The sequence below is a fragment of the Urocitellus parryii genome, chromosome 1 (genome assembly GCF_045843805.1).
Source record: "Urocitellus parryii isolate mUroPar1 chromosome 1, mUroPar1.hap1, whole genome shotgun sequence".
Classification (NCBI taxonomy): domain Eukaryota; kingdom Metazoa; phylum Chordata; class Mammalia; order Rodentia; family Sciuridae; genus Urocitellus; species Urocitellus parryii.
The window spans coordinates 64,384,052-64,407,770 of NC_135531.1; the positions used below are offsets into that span (position 1 = coordinate 64,384,052).

The window sequence follows — 23,719 nt, forward strand, 5'->3', positions numbered from 1 at the left end:
ATCAAAGACAGGGGTAAGGTTTCAAGGGCAGAGTCATGCTTCCTGATGTCTTGAAGTCAACAGGTTGATTGGCATCTTGGCAGGTTACACCCATCTCAGGTGCTGTGTGGGTCACGGCAGAGCAGAATAGAAATTCACAATGTCTCTGGGCAGTTGACTAGAGAAAATGTCCACTGGTCATTCCCAGACACCAGGTGTTTCGATCCCAGTAGGCTTCCATGTGACCTACACGCAACCCATGGACGGCTTGTGACAATAATGCTTATAGTTTTAAGATGGACAGATGGAAACTGACAGATTTTAAATAAAAGCAATATGAAAAACACTCAGATAGGCAGATTAAAGAATGTCTGATGAGTTCAGCTTTCTCTTTATTTCCTTTTTTAATACCTTGAAACAGCTATGTGTACTGAGTTCACTTTTCTGCAATAGCGTTGTTCAGGCTGGTATTTATTTTGATATATATTGCTGATTGGATATTATTGTTTCCCAAAAGTTCCTGCATTGGAACCCTTGACCCCAGAGTGGTGATATAAGAAGCAGTGGAAGCTTTAAGAGGCGGGGCTGAGCAGCAGGGGGTACAGCTCAGTGGTGGAGCACTTATTTAATATATACAAGCTCTGGGTTCAACCTCCAGCACCAAAAATAAGAAGTGAGGCCAAATGTTAGGTAATTAGGCCAGTGAGGCTATTGCTCCCAGAATAGGTTAATACTGGTCTCATGGAATGAGTTAACTCACACAAAAATGTTAGTTATAAAAAGAGATGTGGCCCCTACCAGTCTCTGGCTTCCTGTCTTGTGTTAAGATCCCTCTGGCTTTTGCTCTCACCATGGTGATCCTGTCCACTATGAGGCCCTCACCAGACCTGAGAAGAAGTCAATGCCATGCTCTTGAGGTTCCAGAACTGTGAACTAAATAAACCTCTTTCCTTTACAGATTACCCAGCTAAGACATTTTGTTATAACACTGGCAAATGGATTATACAGTAACATATTTAAATGTCACAAAGGAATGTTTTACCCAATGAATTCCCATTTATGGGATAAATTATGGACATTACATAAAAATCTTTCTGGTATTATAATTGAAATTCCTTTTTGATTTCAGGAGGACTCAGAAAGAGTAATGATAATCACTGGACCAAATATGGGTGGAAAGAGTTCCTACATAAAACAAGTCGCATTGATTACTATCATGGCTCAGATTGGCTCCTATGTTCCTGCAGAGGAGGCAACAATTGGGATTGTGGATGGCATTTTTACAAGGTAAAAATACTAGTTCTATTAAATATACCTCTGAAAATAAATCAAACTCACATGAATTTTCTTTTTATGTGTGTTTTTAAAATAATCAGAGCTGAGTAGCTTAAATCGTTTCATCATGTATCTTAATACCAGAAGAGACATAGCAGGCCATTTTGCCCAGTGTTTTTTAAGTTATTTTAATTTTTGAATTTTTGTTATGGTATTAGAGTAACAAATTTAATAGAGAAAGAAGGGAAAATGAAAAGGAGAAAAATCATCTCAGGCAATATTTCTTCTCAAAGGTGGTTGGGAAGAAATAGAGTTATCAAGCAGAATATAAGTGTTTGTTAATACTTGGTAGGATCATGTCTGCTTTGTCTGAAATCTGGAAAATGTATTGAAGAAGAACTAAATGGATCAGAGTGTCTCAATCAATAGCCCAGTGAAGTAGTCTGTGTGAGATAATTGGTAGTTTGGACGAAGTTTGTGTGGCTAATTTAAGTGGAAAGGAGTCACATTTGAAAGATATTCAGGAAATAAATCAATAGGACTCTGATAGATGGGAGTGTGGTGGCTGACAATGTTAGAGGTGACAGTGGTTTGTGCATCTGGGTGGAGAATCCTGGCATGTACTGGTAGAGGGTCTTAGTCTCTTTTCTGCTGCTAAAACAGAATACTACAGAGTGGGTAATTTATAAAGAAAAATAAATTTATTTCTTACAGTTGTGGAGCTGGGAAGTCTGGGGGCAGGGGACAAGGCATCACTTGGTGAGAGAGTATAGGGGAATTTTATCTTAGGTCTATCTTCCTCTTCTTGCATAGCTACCAATTCCATCAAAAAGGGGAACATTCTCATGAGCTCATCTAACCATATTTCTTCCAAAAGGCCTCCTCCATATATATATTAGAATTACTTGCAGACATTCAAGGAAGCTGCTGTGTGTGCAGCTAGATAGAGTTCAGAGGGAAAAGTCAAAGGTAACAATATGTTTGTTGCCAGCCCTCTTCATGTTAAGTGATGATAGAAGTTCTGAGTGTACATGAGATCGTTTTGGCAGAGAGGATAATGGAGAATGATGTTTCAAAACTGATTCTTAGAACTGCTGAGATTTCATAGCTACATTAGAAGAGAAGCTTGAAAAACCACAGAGGAGTAGTAGCCAGAGAGATAGGAGAAAACCAAGGGCATTACAGTGATGGTGTCAGGGGCAGGGGAAAGGGTGCTTTAAGGAGGAAGAAGATGGGGCTAGAGATGTGGCTCAATGGTGACCGTTTGCCTAGCATGTGCCAGGCCCTGGGTTCAATTCCCAGTGTTGTAAAAAAAAAAAAAGGAGGAGGAGGAGGAGACAGCGGAGGTAGCCAGCAGCGCTGAAAGGTTAGGTAAGGTGAAATCTAAAAGAAAAGCCACGTTTGGTCTTAGCTAAGTAGATGAGTTTACAAAGATACGTAAACCTTATCTTTTTAAAATGTGATCACACTAAGCATTACTATTGTGTAACTTGCTTTTGTTTTTTAATATGTGGGGGCTATATTTCCCTATCGGTTTATGTAGATTAGTCTCCTGCTTTTTAAGGGCTTCAGTGTCTCTACAGTACAGACATTCTTTGATCTCCTTAATCTGTTGAGGGCTGCTCTCTAGTATACAGGGCATGTTCCCTGTCCATTCCTCTTTCCCCTACTATCCACTTGTTATCATTGGAAAGGAATCTGCGTGAATCATTTACATTATGGCCCTAGGATTTTACTAGGATATAGTTTAATATTATCCCCTTGTAGTTTTCATTTATTATTAAATAATTCAGACATCTAACATTCCCCTCTGCATATATGACCCTTCTAAAGAAATAAAGCATTACTGATACAATTAAATCCCTAATCCTCCCTAATCCCATTGCCCTGTACCCCATTCAGAATAACTAACCGTTTGTCCTTGACTTTGGTATCATCCCATGAGTTTCTCTATATTTTTACCACAAAAGTATGTTTTTGAAACAATGCATTTGGTGTGTGTTTATGTGTTCTGTATCAAACTATTCTTCAAATGGTTTTCACCCTCAGTGGTATATTTTTGAAATTCATCTTTATGGGTACATATACTTCTAGTTCATTAATTTTTTTCCTAATTATTATACTTCATTGTATGCATACACCATAGTTTGCCCTATTCCTTGACTGTTATTCACCATGATTACAATTTCTTACAAATATAAACAATACTGGCACTTGTCTTGTATGTGTCTCCTAGGGCACATAAGTGGGTTTTTCTGAATCTAGGTTATATCCAGAAGTAGAATTGCTGGATTGTAAAGAACATGCATCTTTCATGTTCTCCAAGGAGGCCATACCAGTTTAGAATCAGCAGTGTGTAAAAGTTTGTCCTCATGCTTAAAATTAAATTAGAATAAGAAAATACCCTTTGATGATGTTTCTATAGATTCTCCAGATTGCTCATAAGGACATTTTTGTTTCTATTATTTACTGTCCTTTACATGAAGTGCCATCTGGTAGATTCTTGTTGTTGTTGTTGTTGTTGTTAATGCTAGGGTATATTTTTCTCTCCATGTGCATACTGTGCCTATTTACAAAAAAGATTTGAAGTAATTTATTGGCGTTCCTTGACAAACTGCCAGGCTTCCTGTTATCAGCCAATGGTTTCTTCCTCTTTAATTCCTTTTTGTCTCATCTGCCAAGACAGAAAGAGCTAAATTCAAGGCTCAGGTGTGGAAACAAATTTGGTTTTGTTTCCCCTTCTTTTTACAAAGGACTATTTCTCTAGTGTGGTTCTTAGAATATATGCTTGTTAAAAATGGTCCTTTCTAAGCTTGAACACATCTTTTTAATTGGAATCTTTAAGGCAATACCCAAGAACATTTTAAAATATCATGCTAAAATTTCTGTCTCAAATTTGAGAACCTACTTGTTTGTGTTATAATATTAATTTCATGTTCCTTATAATTCTTCCATTAGAAATATGTTGCTATTCTAAATCACTTTAATCACTTGCTATTCAAAAATCCTGTTTGTAGTCAATGGAAAAATATTAAAATCTAGCAGAATGAGATTCACATAAGAGTTGGCTCCAAAGTATCATTAAATTATTTTTATTTGTTTTATTAACTGGACATTTAGAATACTAGATTTAAATTTTTAGGTTCCATAATTATTCATTTAATGCCTACTGTGTGCCATGTAATATACTATAAGAAATAGTGGATAGATGAAAAGGTGTATATAGTGAAAAGGTTAAGGATCTTCTTTCTGAATATTGTCACATCATGAGTTTTTTCCTGAATACGATTTTTTAAATTTTTTTCTTTTAATATTTTTTTTAGTTGTCAATGGACTTCTATTTTATTTATTTATATGTGGTGCTGAAAATCCAATCCTCACACATGCTAGGCAAGTGCTCTACCACTGAGTCACAACCTCAGCCTGAATAAGATTTTTTTTTTTTTGAGGTAGCATTTTGGCAAACATATAGTTGGCTCTAAGTGGTATATTTATATTGGTGTATGGTGATATATGCACTCGTGTGTGAAATATTTCTAGGTGCATATTTCTGAGGATTATTAACATCTTTTGAGTTCATAACTGAGATAAGACCTGTAATTTCCTATCCTGATGAATGCACACTTAAGCCTCATGCAACATTTTTAGACTCAGTAATCAAGTTTTAGAAAGGCAATGAATTATTAGGTTTGGGTAGAAAGTCACGTGAAAACTCAAAACACTGGTTCTGTTAGCAATATTTATTTTTATTTTATGCTAACTAAATGTTGGAAGAAAGGGACATTTGCATTAACTGGCCGGTAGTCAACAGTTTTCATGCTGTGCTCCCCAAATAAATTTCTTCTTTTGGCTGCCAGCTTCAGGGACTGTAGTGTACTTAGAATGGCACTAGGATGTTTATCTTGAAATAGAATCGGAAGGTAATATAGTCACTCAAGTGCTTAAATTAAATTATTTTAAATGTTTGCTTTTGACTGTGTGGAGAATAACTAATTTGTTCAATTTAGTTTAATTCAGCAAATATTTATTGAGCACCTATTATGAAGTATTTGTACTCTATTCAAAATATACTCTTTGAAGACAGAAAGAAATCGACTTGAATCAGTGCAAATCAGAAGAAACTGGTAATAAATATTCCCAATCAAAACCACATGACAATTGACATTTTACTAAATGAGTAAGTTGTTATAATTTTATTGGCATCAGAAATGTCACCTTATGAATACCTGTGGTTTATTTAGTTCCTATAGCTATGTGTAGTAAACATGAGATATCTCTCATCATGTTTTTGATGAGAATATAGTTGTATATATTGTCTATTATGTGATCAAAGTCACCTGAAAATTTGTTTTTTTGTTTTAAATTCAGATCCTAGGCAAAACCTCTGAATAGAGACCCCCTCACTCCCCACATAACTGTTAGAGTGGGTATGATGAAGAGGGGACTCTATGAATCCCATTATTTTTGAAAATTTTATGTTTTGGGAGCAGTTTTAAGTTCACATCAAAATTAAGAGGAAAGTGTAGAGATTTCACCATGTCCCTGTTCCTGTCCATGTTAGCCTTCCTCATGATGAGCATCTACTGCCAGTGTAGTTCCTTTGTTACAGTTGATGAAACTACTTTGGCATATCATTGTTCCAAGTCCATAGTTTACAGGAAGGCTCTACTCCCTCTTAGTGTTGTACATTTGTGGATTTGAGAATCAACAGAGACACCACCCTAAAATCTTCTCTTTTCTACTTATTCACTCCTCCCTCTCCCCAACTGCTGGTAACCACTAGTCCTTTTAAGTTGTGTTCATAGTTTTGCCTTTTTCAAAATGTCAGATAATTGGAATTGTATATTGTGTAGCCTTTTTGCTACATAGATTTCCTTCACTAGTAATAAACATTTAAGTTCCCACCATATCTTTGGGGCTTGGTAATTCATTTCTTTTCAGTGTTGGATAATAGTCCATTGTCCAGATTACCACAGCATACTTGTCCATTCACCTGCTAAAGGATATCATGGTTGCTTCTAAGTTTTGGCAATTTTGAATAAAGTGTAAACGTGTAAACATCCAGGTGTAGGTTTTTATGTGGACATAAGTTTTTAACCTCTTTTGGTAAATAATGAAGAGCAAGGGTCATAGGATAACTATGTTTAGTTTTGTAAAAAAACAAACTACCAAACTATTCTCTAAAATGGTTGTACCATTTTGAACTGTCACCAGCAATGAATGAGAGTTCCTTTTTCTCCATAGCCTCATCAGCACTTGGTGTTCTGGACTTCAGCCATTTTACTAAGGGTATAGTAGTATCTTGTCGTTTTAATTTGCATTTCCATTATGACATGATTTGGAACATCTTTTCATATGCTTATTTGCCACTTGTATATTTTCTTTTTTAAGATAAGGAAAGTTTATTTATAATAGAAATATGTAAAGTAATAGTAACAAAATTAAGATGGCCTGTGGAAGTGTGACACAGTGGTAAAGTACTTATCTAGCATGTGTAAGGTGCTGGGTTTGATCCCTAGTATTACCAAAAAAAAAAAAAAAAAAAAAACATCTAAAATTAAGAAATCTTGTTTATTTTTTTCTGAAAATATTTTTGTTCTGCATTAGAATTTTTATATTATTGTAAATTAACAACTTTAAGTTGCATAAATGTATGGGGTACAAAATGATTTTCTGATTTATGAATACAATGCATAGTCATGAAATCAAGCTAGTTAACATATCCATCACCTCAAATACTTGTTTTTTTTTAGATGAGAGCACTTAAGATTTACTCATTTAGCAATTTTGAACTGTGCAGTACTTTATTATTAACTGTATTCACCACACTGTTCAATAGAACGAAAAAAAAACCATATTTCTCAGTTAAGATTCTGTACCCCCACCCCTTCTTTTAAAATAATAGTGGGATTGAACCGAGGGGTACTTCACCAATGAGCTACAATCTCAACCCCCCTCCCCTTTTTGAGATTGGGTCTCCATAAGTTATTTAAAGCCTCACTAAGTGACTGAGGCTGGCTGATCTTTAACTTGAGATCCTCTTCCTACAGCCTCCCAAGTCACTGGTATTACAGGTATGTGCCACTAAATTAGGCAGATTTTGTACTGTGGCCATCCATCTTTACATTCCTTGCCTATTTTAGCCTCTATAACCACTATTCAACACTGTATCTATGAGTTTAATTGTTTTGAATTTCACATGTAACTGAGAGCATGTGGTATTCTTACTTTTTTCACCTAGCATTATGTTCTTCAATTCTATCTATCTACATGGTCACAAATAATAAAATTTCCTTCATTCTAAAGGTGAATGATATGCCACATTTTCTTTATCCATTCATCACTGCTGGTTAGCTAGCATAACCATTACATGGGCATTAATAAGAGTGCTGCCACAGTAGGCATCTCTTTAAAAATTATTTCAAATCCTTTGGGTATATGCCCAGAAGTGGTATTGCTGGATCATATGGTAATTCTATTTTAATTTTTTTAGGAGTCTCCAAACAGTCTTTCATAATAGCTGTACTAATTTACATTAACACCAGTCATGTGCAAGGGTTCCCTTTATTTCACATCCTTGCCAACACTTACTTTTCATCTCTTCGATGAAAGCCATTCTGACAGGTGTGAAATGATATCTCTTTATAATTTTAATTTGCAATTTCCCTAATGATTCAGTAATGTTGAATATATTTTTCACATATCCTTTGGCCACTTGTATGTTTTCTTTTGAGGAACATCTGTTCAGATTCTTTGTCCATTTTTTTTTTAGACGTTAATGGATCTTTATTTTATTCATTTTGTTTATATGTGGTGCTGTGGATCGAACCCAGTGCCTTACACATGCTAGGCAAGTGCTGTACCACTGAGCCACAACCCCAGTCCCTTTGTCTATTTTTTAATTGGGTTTTTGTTGTTGTTGTTGTTTGTTTGTTTTGTTTTATTTCTATTGAATTGTTTAAGCTCTGTGTTTTGGATATTAACCCTTTATGGGATATACAGCTTGCAGATATCTGTCCTAATCTATAGGTTGTCTTTGTACACTTCTACTTACATCCTTTGCTGCGGAATCTTTTTACTTGACATAATCTTACTTGTCTATTTTGCCTTCATTTTTGTGAAGAAAGCTGGTTATTTAACCTGGTATTTTCTGTTTTTCTGCCTTGTCTTAACATAATGATACAATATAATATAAAATGGTCTTAAATGCATCATTTCTGATTTTTTAAAAATAATATATTTTTCCAGTTAGACAAGTAATACTTGTTCATTGTGCAAATTTTAAAACTATAGAAAAGCTCAAAAAAGGAAAAAAATGTAAGTCACTTATAATTCTGCTACCTGAAATCATGTTGTTTAGGCCTGTGCTCTTCCAGGTGTTTTAAAATGCACATATATAGTGGTACGTTGTGCTTTCATTGCCCTAATGTTATGTTTAAGTGCCTCATAGATTTACTATTTCACATTTTCATATCTTTCAAATACTATTTGGTATCTGCATATCTTTTTCCTTCCCATTCCTACCCTCCCATCTGCCATCTTTTTAAAAAATTAGAGTACTTTATTATTTAGTAGGGTTTTCTTTACCTTTGTATAATTTACATAATATCCCCAAAGCAAGAAGCTTAGGTATCAATACTAGATAGAATTCTGCATACATTTTAGCAAAGTGAAATAAATGGGAATATCTTCAATTTCAGAAAGAAAAAAAAAGCTAACATTTTTAAAACCCTCTTATATACAGGTCAGATACTACTTAGATACTAGAATAATTCAAATTCAAAAATAAATTCAAAAAGAAAATAAAAATAGAGGTTACTAGGGATTGGGAGATGGGAAAGTAGGAAGTTATTTTTTTAATGGATGTAGAAATTCTCTCTGAAAAGTTCTAGAAGAAAAGAGTGGTGATGACTGAATAACACTGTGAATGTATTTAATCCCACAGAGCTCTTTACCTAAAAAATATTATAATGGGAAATTTTATGTATGTTTTATCATTATTTGTTAAAAAGTAGTTGATATCAAGGATCCTATTGCTTTCATTTAATGATTTTAAACTCCAAGTACTTACCATTCCATATGAGAAATCAATTTTGGGGCTGGGGATGTGGCTCAAGTGGTAGCACGCTCACCTGGCATGCGTGCGGCCCGGGTTCGATCCTCAGCACCACATACAAACAAAGATGTTGTGACTGCCGAAAACTAAAAAATAAATATTAAAAAAATTCTCTCTCTCTCTCTCTCCCTCTCTAGAAAAAAAAAAATCAATTTTGCCTCTGTTGTAGTATTTCTCCCTTATACCGTTGCTAAAGGCTCAGAAATAGTGATTTGAAGAGACAGAGCCCCCCCCCGCCGTTTGCTCTGATTGAGAAATACATAGATCATGATCTCATGAAACAATTCCTAATTAAATTTTTATGAAAATATTCTTGATTTTAGAAATTGACTCAAAAAGTAATAATTTCTTCTCTCCATTTATGTTTTATTAAGCTTTGTTGACCTATATAAGGGTTATAGGCAAGCAGGGAGTAGGGGGATTAGAAAGATTAGTCAGCCGCCACTCCTAAAAATATCAGTGATTTTTTTTTTCTTAATCACATAACTGTAACCTTCTGTCTACTCAAAGCAAACTAACTCTAAGATAAAATCTAGAAAAGGTATTTCTCCATTTTTTGCTATATTTGAATATATACCCAAATAATTACATGTATCCTAGAATTCCTTAAATTTCAAACATCTTTTAACATTTAAAAAAATTTCTGAATCATTGTCTAGTAATGTCTTGTGATTTTCAATTTAATACAAAATTATCGAACATCTTTTAAAAATTATTTTAAATTTTATCCTCCAAAATATTATTTCAGGCATTTTACTGAGACCCATAAAATATAGAAGAATGATAAGAGAGAATGTTATCCAAAAATGTTCACTCAAAGAGAAAATAAGGATAGAACATAACGTAAATGTCAAATTACCTTATGTAATAAAGTACTATTCAGTTTTCTGTTATAAAGTACTATTCAGTTTTCCAGTAACCACACTAGGATAAATAAACTATACAATTGTTAAGAGGGAAGTTCACAGAAAATATTTTTATCAATAAACAATTCTCACAGTTGCAATTTACATACTTCCCTATAGCATCAGTGACTGGTTCATGAGCCAGCATTTCTACAGTGTCTGCTAGACATGTTGTCAATTTATCATCAGGTAATTGGGAAAAGTAGAATTGTAATAGAAATTGTGTTGGCTTCTAATGCGATGACTTTCAAACCATTCTACATGTGATGCAGAGTTTTTATGTAAAAATTTCATTCAAACAAAGGATTTAATCACAGCTAAAAAGATATTTGAAAACCACTGGCCTAATAAAAGTATCAGGATCACTGAATAATAAAAATACATCCAAGATCCTCTGAAATCTGGGCTGGCCTTCTTAAGATCAGAAGCCTGTAATACCGTGAGACACATTGGAGTAACTCAAAACATCCCAGCACAGGAATCGGAAGCTGCCACAGATTAGCCCTGTCACCTTGGCAAAGAGACATGACCTCTGAGATGTCTTTCATCCCATCTCATTAGTTAAAATGAGAGTATAGCATGATTACAAAGAACTTGGCCAGCACTAAGGCTTTTTTGATTCTCATTTTGCAAGTTCTTTGCCATTGGGCTCTTCCTTTCTGTTAAAGGAGAAGGACCATTGAAGAAAGGAATGACCAAATTCTTTGTAGCTAATGTAGCATAGAAAATAAAAATCAGGGGATGTGTGGAGCCCTGTGGAGAGCAGTCCCTTTTTGTTGCTTGCATTCCCCTAAATCAGGGAATATTATAGGAAAGTTTAGTGAAAACAAAGGCCTTGGATGAAAGGTGACCGAGGGGCAGTCTTGACTTTGATGCTAGGTTGTCAGAAGCATCTACAACAACTGGTGGTCAGCAGTTTCAGAATCTAAAGAAGGGGCAGGATGGCAAATGGGTGATCTGTTAGTCTTGCCAGTGAGGAAGTCTTTGAAGATGTAAGCAAGGGAGTTTGGATAAGCAGGAGGATAAAAACAAAATAGGTGATAGCATTTAAAAAATTTACTTTATTCGAATGGGTTGAACTTTATCACTGACAATATGGGATAAGAAAGCCATTTTTCACATTCAGTAGGTCATTATAAAAAATTAAATTTGAAATCCCTTTTTAACATACTGTTTTTTAACTGAGCCGAAAATGTGAATACTGTCGAGGCTGTGTGCCAGTCTTTAATTACTAAGTTTCACATTATGGTAATAAGTTTTCTACGAAAACATTGTTACTTTTTTAATATCCCATTAAAATTGAGAATCTCTCATGTTTCTTAGGATCATGTATTGTAATTTTATATTTTTAGACTAAACTCAGCAACAGTATACAGGGATGCTGTAATTTTTATGGAAGTGTAAGGGGAAATTATAAATTTAAGTTCTTTTGTTTCTTGTAAATTTTCCCACAAATGATCAGTAAGTTTTTTTTTTGTTTTAAACTTCAATTTTGGACATTCACTAAAATGTTAAGTATTGAGAGATTTGGTATTAAGTAAATTATAGTTTTGAGAACAAATAATTCATATAATCATGGAATTATTGTCCCATCACCTTGTTGTCAACCATTGGTTAAGAGCAAGCCACACATACTCATGGGGAGGGAGATCATGCAAGGAGGTGACATAGTATGTTTCTATCATTTCCCAATATCAAAAATTCTAATATACCAACTGTATTAGTTGCTTTGTTTTTCATCATGGTATATATTTTCTCTTACTCTTGAGCATTTGGCTTTTCCAACTTTTCATTAAATAGCCTTATGAAGAACATATTTGTACATGTATTTTTTCGCACATCTGGGATAATTTTCATAATGATTCCTAGAGTGAAATTTATGGGTTATGAAATATATTAATAGACGCTGCTACATTATCTTTTGGAAGATTGTAACAACTTTTAATCTCATAAAAATACCCTTCCATCCCCACACTTGGTTATTATTCTTTTTAATCTTTGCTAATCAACATATAACTTCATTCCTGTTTGAATTTGTATGTTTAAACATCTTCACAAGTTTCTTTTGCAAATTGACTATGTCCTTTTCCTATCTTTCTCTTAAAATATACACCATTTTGTTTTGCTTTGTGAGACTCTTTATTTTGGGAACATTAACCCTTTGTCAAATATGTTACAATTTTTTTCTCAGTTTATAGCTTACCTTCAACTTAAAAAAATATTCAGTATATGGTTGTAACTTTTTTTTAATAGTTATCTTTTTTTATTCATTCTTTTTAGTTATATATAATATTAGGATTCATTTCAACATAATTATAAAAGCATGGAATATAATTTTCTTTAATTCAGGCCCAGTACTTCCTCTTTTTCTCTGCTCCTCCCTCCGTATCTTCTCTTCTCTTTGCTCCACTGATCTATTTACTTATAGTTTCTTTTTTTTGTTAGTGCCTTGTGGAAATACATAATGGTGAGAGTCACTGTAATACACACACACACGTGATATATATGATATATACATATATATATATCATATATATGATATATATATAAATGAAAGTTAGGTCAGATTCATTCTACAGTGCTTCCCTTAACTCATTCCTTCTCCCTCCCCCACAATCCCCTTCCTCTACTCCATTGATCTTTCTTTTATTTTGATGGAAACCCCTCTCCTTTGTTTTTTCTTATTTTGGACTAGCTTCTGCATATCAGAGAAAACATCCAGCCTTTGACTTTCTGGGTCTGCCTTATTTCACTTAGTGTGATAGTCTCCAATTCCATCTGTTTACCAGCAAATAACATAATTTCATTCTTCTTTTTGGCTGAGTAATACTCTGTTGTGTATATACCATATTTTCTTGATCCATTCACCTGTTGCAGGGCACCTAGGTTGGTTCTATAACTCGACTATTTTGAATTGTGCTACTATAAACATTGATGTGGCTGCATTACTATAGTTTTGCTGATTTAGTTCTTTTAAATATTACTGAGGAATGGTATGGCTGGGTCACATTGTGGTTCCATTTCTATTTTTTTGAGGAAATCAAAAAGTTACTGCTTTCCAGAATGGTTTCACTAATTTTTAATCTCACCAACAATGTTTGAGTGTACCCTTTTCCCCACATCCTTTCCAACACTTATTGTTATTTGTATTCTTAATAATTATTTTGACTGGAGTGAGATAAAATTTCTATACAGTTTTAATTTGCATTTCCCTAATTGTTAGAGATGTGGAATATTTTTTTATATAATTGTTGACCATTTGTATTTTTTCTTTTGAGAAGTGTCTCTTTAGTTCTTTTGCCCATTTATTTATTGATATGCAAGAAGTTTTGGTATACAGGTATATTTATGATTATACATATGTGAAATATAATCATATATATTGCACATATGATTATATGACAATGCATTTTCATTCATGTTTATGCATTAATATTATATAAACTTATGTAACTATGCTAAATGGGATTATGTGTTATATTTATTAATCAGCATATACATATGCTAGATAATTGAGTATTATTTTATAGGTTAAAATCTGTATAAATCTGTGTGCTATTCGCATATTATATGATTTGAATTCCTACAATAAATCATATCAGCAATTTTCTTGAGTTCTTTGTATATTCTTGATATTAATGTCCTATCTTAGGAACAGGTTGCAAAGATCTCCCATTCTGTAGGCTTTCTTCACACTCTGGTTTCCTTTACTGTGCAAAAGCTTTTTAAATTGATGCCACCCACTTATTGGTTTTTTTTATTTTGTTTCTTGCACATTAAGAGTCTTGTTAAGGAAGTTGGTTCCTGTGTTAACATGGTAAAGTGTTGGGCCTACATTTTCTTGTAGCTGGTGCAGGGGTTCTGTTCTAATCTTTAGGTCTTTGGTCCACTTTGAGTTGACTTTTGTGCAGGGTGAGAGAGAGGGGTCAAGTTTCATTCTTCTACATATGAATATCCAGTTTCCCCAGCATCATTTGTTAGAAAGGCTCTTTTCTCCAACATATGTTTTTGGCATATTTGTCTATTAAATATTTATGTGAGTTGGTCTTTGTGTCTTCTATTCCATTGGTTTTCATGTCTGATTGTGTAGCAACCATGATATTTTTGTTACTATAACTCCGTAGTATAATTTGAGATCTGGTATTGTGATACCTCCAGCATCTCTCTTTTAGCTCAGGGTTGTTTTGGCTATTCTAGTTTTTTTATTTTTCCAGATGAATTTATAACTACTTTTTACAGTTATATGAAGAATATCATTGGTATTTTTATAGGGATTGCATTAAATCTGTATAATGCTTTCGGTAGTATGGCCATTTAGACAATATTAATTCTGCCTATTTAAGAACATAGGAGATCTTTCCATCTTCTAAAGTCCTCTTCAATTTCTTTCTTCATTGTTCTATAGTTTACCTTATAGAGTTCTTTCACCTCCTTTGTTAGGTTAGTTCCTAAGTGTTTTATTTTATTTTTTAGGTTATTGTGAATGGGATAATTTTCCTAATTTCTTGTTCAAATTCGTTATTGGAGTATAGGAAAGCAATTGATTTATGCATCAATTCTTGTATCCTGCTTCTTTACTAAGTTTATCAGCTCTAGAAATCTTCTGGTGGAGTTTTTGGGGTCTCTTAAACATAATATCATGCCATTAGGAAACAGATATATTTGACCTCTTCTTTTCTTTTTCCTATCCCTTTATTTTCTTTCTCTTGCCTGATTGCTTTGGCTAGAGTCTCAGGGATTGTGTTGAATAGGAGTGGTGAAAGTTGGCATCATTGTCTTGTTCCTGTTTTTAGAAAAAATATTTTCAGTTTTTTCCCATGCAGTATGATATTGGCCTTGGATTTGTCATATATAACCTTTACAATGTTGAGATAAGTTTCTTCCATTCCTAGTTTCTCTGGTGTTTTAAACATGAACAGGTGCTGGACTTTGTCCAATGTTTTCTATTAAGATAATCTATGTGATTCTTGTCCTTAAGTCTATTTATGTCGTGAATTGCATTTATTGATTTTCATGTTGAACCAACCTTGTATCCCGAGATGAAACCCACTTGATGATGGTAGTGTGTTTTTGTATGTGGTGTATATATATATATATATATATATATATATATATATATATATTTGGTGTGTGTGTGTGTGTGTGTATATATTTTTTTTTTTGGTGTGTGGGAGAGCATTGGGAATTGAACCCAGAGGTACTTTATTACTGAGCCACATTCCCAGCCCTTTTTATTTTTTTTATTTTGAGACAGGGTTTCACTTAGTTTCTTAGGGTCTAAATTGCTGAGGCTGGCTTGGAATTTGCAGTCCTCCTGTCTCAGCCTCCTGAGTCCCTGGAATTACATTGGAATGCCATTGTGCCTGACTGCCAGTATTTTAATAAGATTTTTGGCATCTATGTTCATTGAAGGTATTGATTTACCCTTAACTTTTGCATTATGTGTTTTTTGCTAAACACTTGGTTTGGTACCATGTACATAAAGCCACCTATTCACCTATCCAAAGATTAAATTTCATCTAGTTAGCTTGGTATATTTGTAATTTCTATTTTTCCATTAAATTTTTAAATCCATATACCTTATTTTAGAATATAGTTCAAATAAGGACATATTTTTTTGAAATAACAAATCACCTAGTATAATTTTTATTGATTGATCATTCATTTTTTTCCTCTCTAATTTGAAAACTTTAATATACCAAACATTTTATATGTATATGTGTATATCTGCCTACGAATAACTTCCCCAGAAGTAACATATAATTCCTGAAATTTTTAAGTAAACCACTCTATTACTTTACTGTTTTTACAAAACTCTTAAGAAGACTTAAACTTCTGTATTAAAATCTTCTTTTTTTTTGGAGGGTGAGAGGGACCAGTGATTGAACTCAGGGGCACTTAGCCACTGAGCCACATCCCCAGCCCTATTTTGTATTTTATTTAGAGACAGGGTCTCACTGAGTTGCTTAGGGCCTTGCTAAGTTGCTGAGGCTGGCTTTGAACTCATGAACCTCTTGCCTAAGCCTCAAGCCACTGGGATTACACACTATAATCCACAGGTGTGGACCACCTGTATTAAAATCTTATCCAGTTCATACATTTTTTCCTAATTCCTGGGAATTGAAAATTCAGAATATTTCCCTCATCATAGCATTTTATTGTTGATTAAAGATTTTTTTTTTTTTTTTGTCAGCTCACAACCTGGCCGGAATTAAAGCAAACAGTGGCAAATAGAGATCCAATGTGATTCTGAAGAATATAGAGTTGTTTCAGAGAAAAGAAATTTTAACTTACTTGTTTTATGGCAGGAATGAGACATTAATAAACACTGAAAGTTGAGGCAGTATTTGAACTTTGAACAAATATTTAGAATGTTCTTAACTTAGCATTTCAGAAATTGTTTTATATTTATTGATTTTAAAATGGATGACATTGTCAGTGAGTAAACATTTCTTATTAATTCCATCATAGATATAGTTCGAGTTTCAAAAGTAATCACCAGAGCAGTTCTAAGGTCCCCTCCCATCTGGGGACACTTTGTCTCCTCTGCTATTGTAGGGCTGAGACCACACATCTGATGAAGGCTCACTTTCACTATGAGTTGATCCAGAAATGAAAGGTATATTATGGTGCTATAGGTCATGTGTGAAGGATGAGCTCTATTTACTTTGTGAACTGTTGAAGCAATACAAAATTGATGAGGAGATTTTGCAGAGAAAATAGTTCCCAGGATTGACACAAAGCTGGCTAGCAGGTTAAAGACTTGAATTTTAGATTTTGCAATTAAATAATGACCTTAAATGGTATTATCTAATTATTCCTTATTCTTCTTTTCAGATTCTTTTTGCACTTAATGTGTGTTCTCCCAAAAGTGTCTGTAAAACATTATTGCTTCTGGTGCTCTAGAAGAAATTTTAGGGGTCCATAGTTAAATGAGTTAAAGAAATGCTATGAACTAGACCCATCTTTAAGAAATACAATGTGTAGTTGAATATTAAATGCTCTAAAAAGTCTTACTGGAAAGAAACCCTTAAGTCTTTTAGACCCGTTTCTTGACTTCTATAGGAACTGTGTTCACATTGGGAACCTCTCTGAGCTGCTGTCCAAGGTTACTAATCATCTATAATTCTAGTTCTAGTAAAAAGTTTTATTATATGTAATGGGTTATTTTGTCCATGGTACTTTAATTTGCAATAACAATGTGGAATTTTCTTCAAAACAACCCCACTCAAACCCCCCACCTTAATTGTACAGGATCCTACTACTCATGGATTTTTAAGTGTGACAACAATGAATATTAAGACTTTGCTTTGGAATAATTGGTAGAAAGAAAGCAGGGTCAGGAGTTTTCCTACTTTTCAGGAGTTCTTTTCAATATCTCATTCCTTCCAGAATGTTTTTACAAGGTGCAATTTGTTTTTAGGTGCTCTTTGCATCCAACATAGGATTTCTTTTGTTTAATAAAATTTTAGCTATTGTTGGCTCAAATATCTTTAATAGGTCCCTAGAGAGCTTTTATATTTATTGTTCATAAAATAAATTTTGGCTTTATAATAAGAAAGTTCCAAGGAAAGTCAAGGTGTTTTCATCTTACTTATAGGATGGGTGCTGCAGACAATATATATAAAGGACGGAGTACATTTATGGAAGAACTGACAGACACAGCAGAAATAATCAGAAAAGCAACATCACAGTCCTTGGTTATCTTGGATGAATTGGGAAGAGGGACGAGCACCCATGATGGAATTGCCATCGCTTATGCCACCCTTGAGTATTTTATTACAGATGTAAGTATCCTACATACTTTTTAAAATTAATTTTTTGTTAATATTGTTTTTACTTGATAAGTTATAATAGTGTACATTTATGGGATACATTATAATATATTTTGATATATAAACAATGTGGAATAATTAAGTCAAGCTAATTAACATATTTATTACCTAATTTTTTTGTGGTGAGATATTTGAAATTAGTTATTAGTTTCAAAATCTTAGTTATTTTGAAATATATAATAGGTTATTATTGTCTGTAGTCATCCTTCATGCATACCCTTTTTTATATGGATGCTACATACTATACAAAATTATTATCTTGACCTCCATCTCCAAATACACAAAATTACCATTGTTATAATTTATCTATCCCTGTGACTGATCATTCGAATGTTTTACTCTGTACTTAGACTGGCCCTAAGTAAATTTCATAGTTTTGATAAGTCTTTCTTCCTTTTGCTATACCTGGTTCTAGGAGAAAGGCCTCTCTGGCAAGATTCCCACCCATAAACTGTATCTATCTATCTATCTATCTATCTATATCTATATCTATATATGTGTATGTGTGTGTGTGTGTGTGTGTGTGTGTTGCAGCTGGATCAATACTTTTATTTATTTTTATGTGGTGCTGAGGATCGAACCCAGTGCCTCGCACGTGCTAGATGACCACTCAACAGCTGAGCCACAACCCCAGCCCCATAACTCTATCTTATTATTGTTGGCAAACTAAATCAAGAGTAGGGATCACTCACCTAAGCCATTTGCTTGAGGAAAGACAAAAAGACAGTGCCTACCCTGTGAAATGTTTTTCACTGATGTCCTAGAAGATCTCAGTGTAACACCTTTGGTCTCATCTCTGTCTCTCTCTTGTTCAGTAACATCACTCCTTCAATGCATACTTCTTTATTCAGAGTGCATTTCTAAGCACCTTGGTGTGATACTCTGTGTTCAGCTCTCTACCCCTGTCATCTCTCCCTTTTTTATTACTCTTTGTTCATTTTTTTTATTAGTTACACATGACAGTACAATGATCTTGACAATCTTTGCTCATTTTGATCTCTTTTTCTCTCTTCCTCCTAGCATCTGCTTCTTCTTCAGCCTCATGTCTTCTTCAGCCTTTCTGTTCCTGTTTTACCTTATATTTTCTTATTCTTTTGTCTCCATCTTTCCTTTATTTTCATCTTTCCTCTCTTCCTTGAATAACTAATAAAAGCATATTTTCAAACTAAAATTCCTCTTTCTTTTTTAATCTTTTGTGACTCTCGGTTTTTGGGTTGTTTTTAAAGTCTAATTTTCCTTTCTTCCCCCTTCCCCCCCTCCCCCCCACAGAAGATAGCTGTCCTTCGGTCCTTAAGAACTCCATTCTTTACACTGCTTTAGGAGGGTCATGGGGCAGCATCTGTGGTCTTAGTTGGGCTGGGTTGTTTGGCTTCACAGGACTGATTCCTTATTACCTTGCTGTGAATGGCACAAGTGATACAATAATGTACAGTCATTGGCCACATACATAATAACCTTTCAGTCAGCCAGCTACCAAACAGATGATCCTGTAAAATTATATTGTCCATGACATCTTTGCCATCTTACTTTGTGTATGTATACTTGAAGATATTCACAAACTGAACAGATTACCTCATGATAGGTTTCTCAGAACATATTCTCTTCATTAAGCAACATATGACTGTAGTGTCACAGCTTGGAAAGCTCCTCAATGTCATAGACAGTCACCATGGAAATATCCTTGATGGCTATAACCTCTACTGTGTATCACATAAATGGACTTAGTGGTTTTATCCTTCGGCATGCTCCCAGTGATTGCCATTTGTGCAGCAAACAACTGCACATGGCCACAGTCCTTTGGCATGAGTGTTGTTCCTTCTTTTCCATGTCATCCTAGAAGTGAAGACCCAAGAGAGACCCAGATTTTATTTTATTAATTTATTTAGATTATATAGATAATGATGGCATGTTTTCTCCTTAATAAATACTTTGTATTATTCTTTTTTTAAAAAAAAAAATTCTTACTTATTTGAAAAACTACCTTAATCATTATGGAAACTACATATAATGGAAATTTGAATAAACTCCCATTGGTGCCACCCAATCCACATTTTAAATGTTGATTTAAGAATCTTTAGGAATAAATTATGACAGAACTGAACTTGGTACCCTAGAGTTGGATTTCATAGTTTCTGCTAGATAATACTGTTAGTATGACTGTGTAATAAATTATGACCTCAAACTTAATGTTGTAAAAGGATTCTCCAGAAACAGGAGACTTAACCTTTAAAAAAAAAAGATATTATTTCTTAGAGAATTTTTAGTTTCACAAGAAAATTGAAAGGAGATTGACACAGAGATTTCACAGGTGCCCCTGTCCCCACCCTTTCACAACCTCTACTATTATCAGTATCCCACCAGAGCAATCTATTTGTTACAATTGATTAACATGTAAGTATCACCTAAAGACCACAGTTTACCTTATGGGTTTGGTCAAATGGGTAATGACATATATTCACCATTTTAGTATCAGAGTATTTTCACTGCCCTAAAAATCCTCTGTTTTTGCCTTTTCATTTCTCTTCCTGGAACCCAGTAAACCATTAATTATTTTACTGTCTCTGTACTTTTGTCTTTTCAGAATGTCATGTAGCTAGAATCAGACAGTATGTAACCTTTGTAGACTGGCTTCTTTCACTTAATAATATGCATTTAAGTTTCCTCCACATCTTTTCTTTTCTTGATGCCAACTACTATTTCATTGTCTGGGTTTATTACAGTTTATTTATCCATTCATCTACTGTTGTATATCTCAATTGCTTATAGTTTTTGGCAATTATGGATACAGACACTGTAAACATTTGTGTGCATATTTTTGTGTAGACATGTTTTCAACTCCTTTGAGTAAATACCAAGGAGCATGATTGCTGGATCCTATGGTAAGAGTATGTTTAGTTCTGTAGGAAACTGTTAATTTGTCTTCCAAGGAGTCTATACCATTTTTTGTTCCCATTAGCAAAAAATTAGCATTCCTATTGTTCTGCATCCTGGGCAGCATTTGGTATTGTCAGTGTTCTTGATTTGGGCCATTCTTAGAACATTCTTAGACTTTTTCTGCTATGTTATCTTCTAGGAGTTTTATAGTTTTGTGTTTGACATGTAGGTCTGTGATTGATTTTGAGTTAATTTTTGTGTAATATCTGGGTCTTGGTTCATCTTTGGCATGTATATATCCAGTTATTCCAGCATCGTTTGTTGAAAGGAATATCGTCGTTTCATTGTGTTGGTTTTACCACTTTCTCAAAGATCAGTTGGCTCTATCCATGAGGGTCGATTTCTAGACTATTAATGTTTTATTGGCCAATTTGTCTAATTTTTTCACCTTTGCAACAATGTTGCTGTAGTTGTTTTAACTTTATTTTATTTACTTGTTTTTATGCAATGCTAAAGATCAACCCAATACCTCACATATGCTAGGCAAGTGCTCTACTATTGAGTTTCAACCCCAGCCCTACTACAATGTTTGGATTGCTGTAACTTTATAGTAAATCTCAAAGTTGAATGGCATCAATCCTTCAGTTTTGTTCTTTAATACTGGGTTTTTCAGGTTCTTTTGCCTCTCCATGTATACTTTAGAAATAATTTGCTGATATCCACAAAATATCTTATCTGAATTTGTTTGCTATTGCATTAAATCTTTATCAAGTTGTGAAGAACTGACATCTTGACAGTTTTGAGTCTTCCTACCAATGTGATTTATCTTCTACTTATCTAGCTTTTTTTAATTTCATTGGAGTTAAATAGTTCTGTCATGTAAATCTAGCGCATATTTTGTTAGATTTTTTTTACCCAGGTATTTAATTTTGGGAGTACTAATGTAAATGGTATTATATTTTTTGTTTTAAAAATTTACTTCTTCATTGCTGATATGTAGGAAAGCAGTTGACTTTTTGTATATAAACTTATATACTGCCACTTTGCTATAATTACTTATTAGTGTTAATGTTATAAAAGACAAAAAAGAGGATGGAAAAGAGCATTATTGGGACATTCAGGAGAAAATGTGGACTAAATATCTTATAATAGTAAGCTTCTTGAGTGTAATAATTTTATTCTGGTTATATATTAAACTGTTTTTGTTCTTAGAAGATAAATGTAAGTTTTTAGGGATCATGTCTGCAACTAATTCTCAATGGTTCAGGAAGAAGTGTGTGTGTGTGTCTTTAGGGAGAAAGGAAGGAAGGGAATATGACAAACTATTAACAATTAGTTGTTTAGATAAAGACTATATTGTATTTTCTTGAAATTTTTATGAAGATTCGAAATTTTTCCAAAAACATTGAAGAAAAGCTTTAATTAAAGTAAAATTTAAAAATAAAATAACACTTACTATATATCTTATTGCTCTAGGTGAAATCCTTAACCCTGTTTGTCACCCATTATCCACCAGTTTGTGAACTAGAAAAAAGTTATGCACAACAGGTGGGGAATTACCACATGGGATTCTTGGTCAGTGAGGACGAAAGCCAACAGGATCCAGGTATGAGATAATCCTGCAGTAGGTATAATACTGGTTTTCATGTTTGATAACTCAGATTTTATAGGAATATGAACTTACTGCTTATTAATAATGAAAGTTATGAATGTCAGTTATAAATAGCATTTGTCCAAATTCATTTCCTCTGAGCTTTGGGTCAAGCAAAGTATGTATTTATTTATTTGTTATCTTTGATTTCTTTTCTGATCCTCCTCATGAAGTGGCAACTCTTTTTCCAGATGTAATGGTTAAAGATGAAGGTGACATTTAAGGTTCCTCTTTGTTCCTTATATTCTTACATGATTCTTACCATCCCAGGAAAGATGCCTTGATAGTCGAGTGCAGAATATTATTAGTCGCCTTCAAAAATAACTAGTATTTTCCTCAAACTATTATTTAACATTAATTACTCACTAAGGACTATATCCTATACTGGACATGTATTTTATTTTTTTATAAGGAAACTGAATCTCATTCAGGTAAAGCAGCTTGTTCATGTCAGCCATATAGGTAGGAGCTAAACAGCCTAGAATCCATGTTTTTTACCTCCAGGTCCTCTTTACTTTCACTCTGCTAGCTCTCCAGCAGGGGATCCACAGTATTTTTTCTGGACTTTGCAGTTATTGCTACTGTCACAGAAATGAGACATTTTATGAAAAAGAATACCATTAGCTAGTAGAAATAAATTCAAGTTCCTTAAGTAATCTAGTAGGCTTTAACATATGTATATTTTTTCCTATCTAGTAGTAGTTTTTTTAAGCTGTCAGCCTGTGGTGCTTTGCAAAATTGGGGAACTATAATGGATTTTCCATTATCCAAGATACTCCAAAGTCCAAATTTTATTTTGGAAAAGTAATAAGAACAAACCTGAAAAAGAAATCAGGCAACTGGCCCAAATAAAACAAAGTACTAGACCTAAGATAAATTTAATGTTAGACAATTCCTGCCTTTTACCACCAGGCAGACTTGAAAAACACATCATAAATTCTCTCATGGAAGTAGTTTCAGATCTATTAATCTGCATCCAATATGACAGAAGAAGACTTATAAGCTAAAACCCATGAGACAAATAAAATAAAGTTCACCAGCAGGGAAGAAGCAAAATCAGTGCCACTAAGCATTTGATGTGAAC

At 33.8% G+C, this 23,719-nt stretch overlaps 1 protein-coding gene across 1 annotated transcript in view; it reads left to right on the forward strand.

The window, feature by feature from the left end:
* The window catches only part of Msh3 (mutS homolog 3), a 192,179-nt gene that overhangs the window by 157,518 nt on the left and 10,942 nt on the right, over positions 1–23,719 (forward strand). The window contains exons 20-22 of the mRNA XM_077800452.1: positions 1,109–1,266; positions 17,876–18,062; positions 22,461–22,590. Coding sequence (XP_077656578.1) covers positions 1,109–1,266; positions 17,876–18,062; positions 22,461–22,590 — 475 coding nt within the window. The remainder of the gene's footprint in view (positions 1–1,108; positions 1,267–17,875; positions 18,063–22,460; positions 22,591–23,719) is intronic.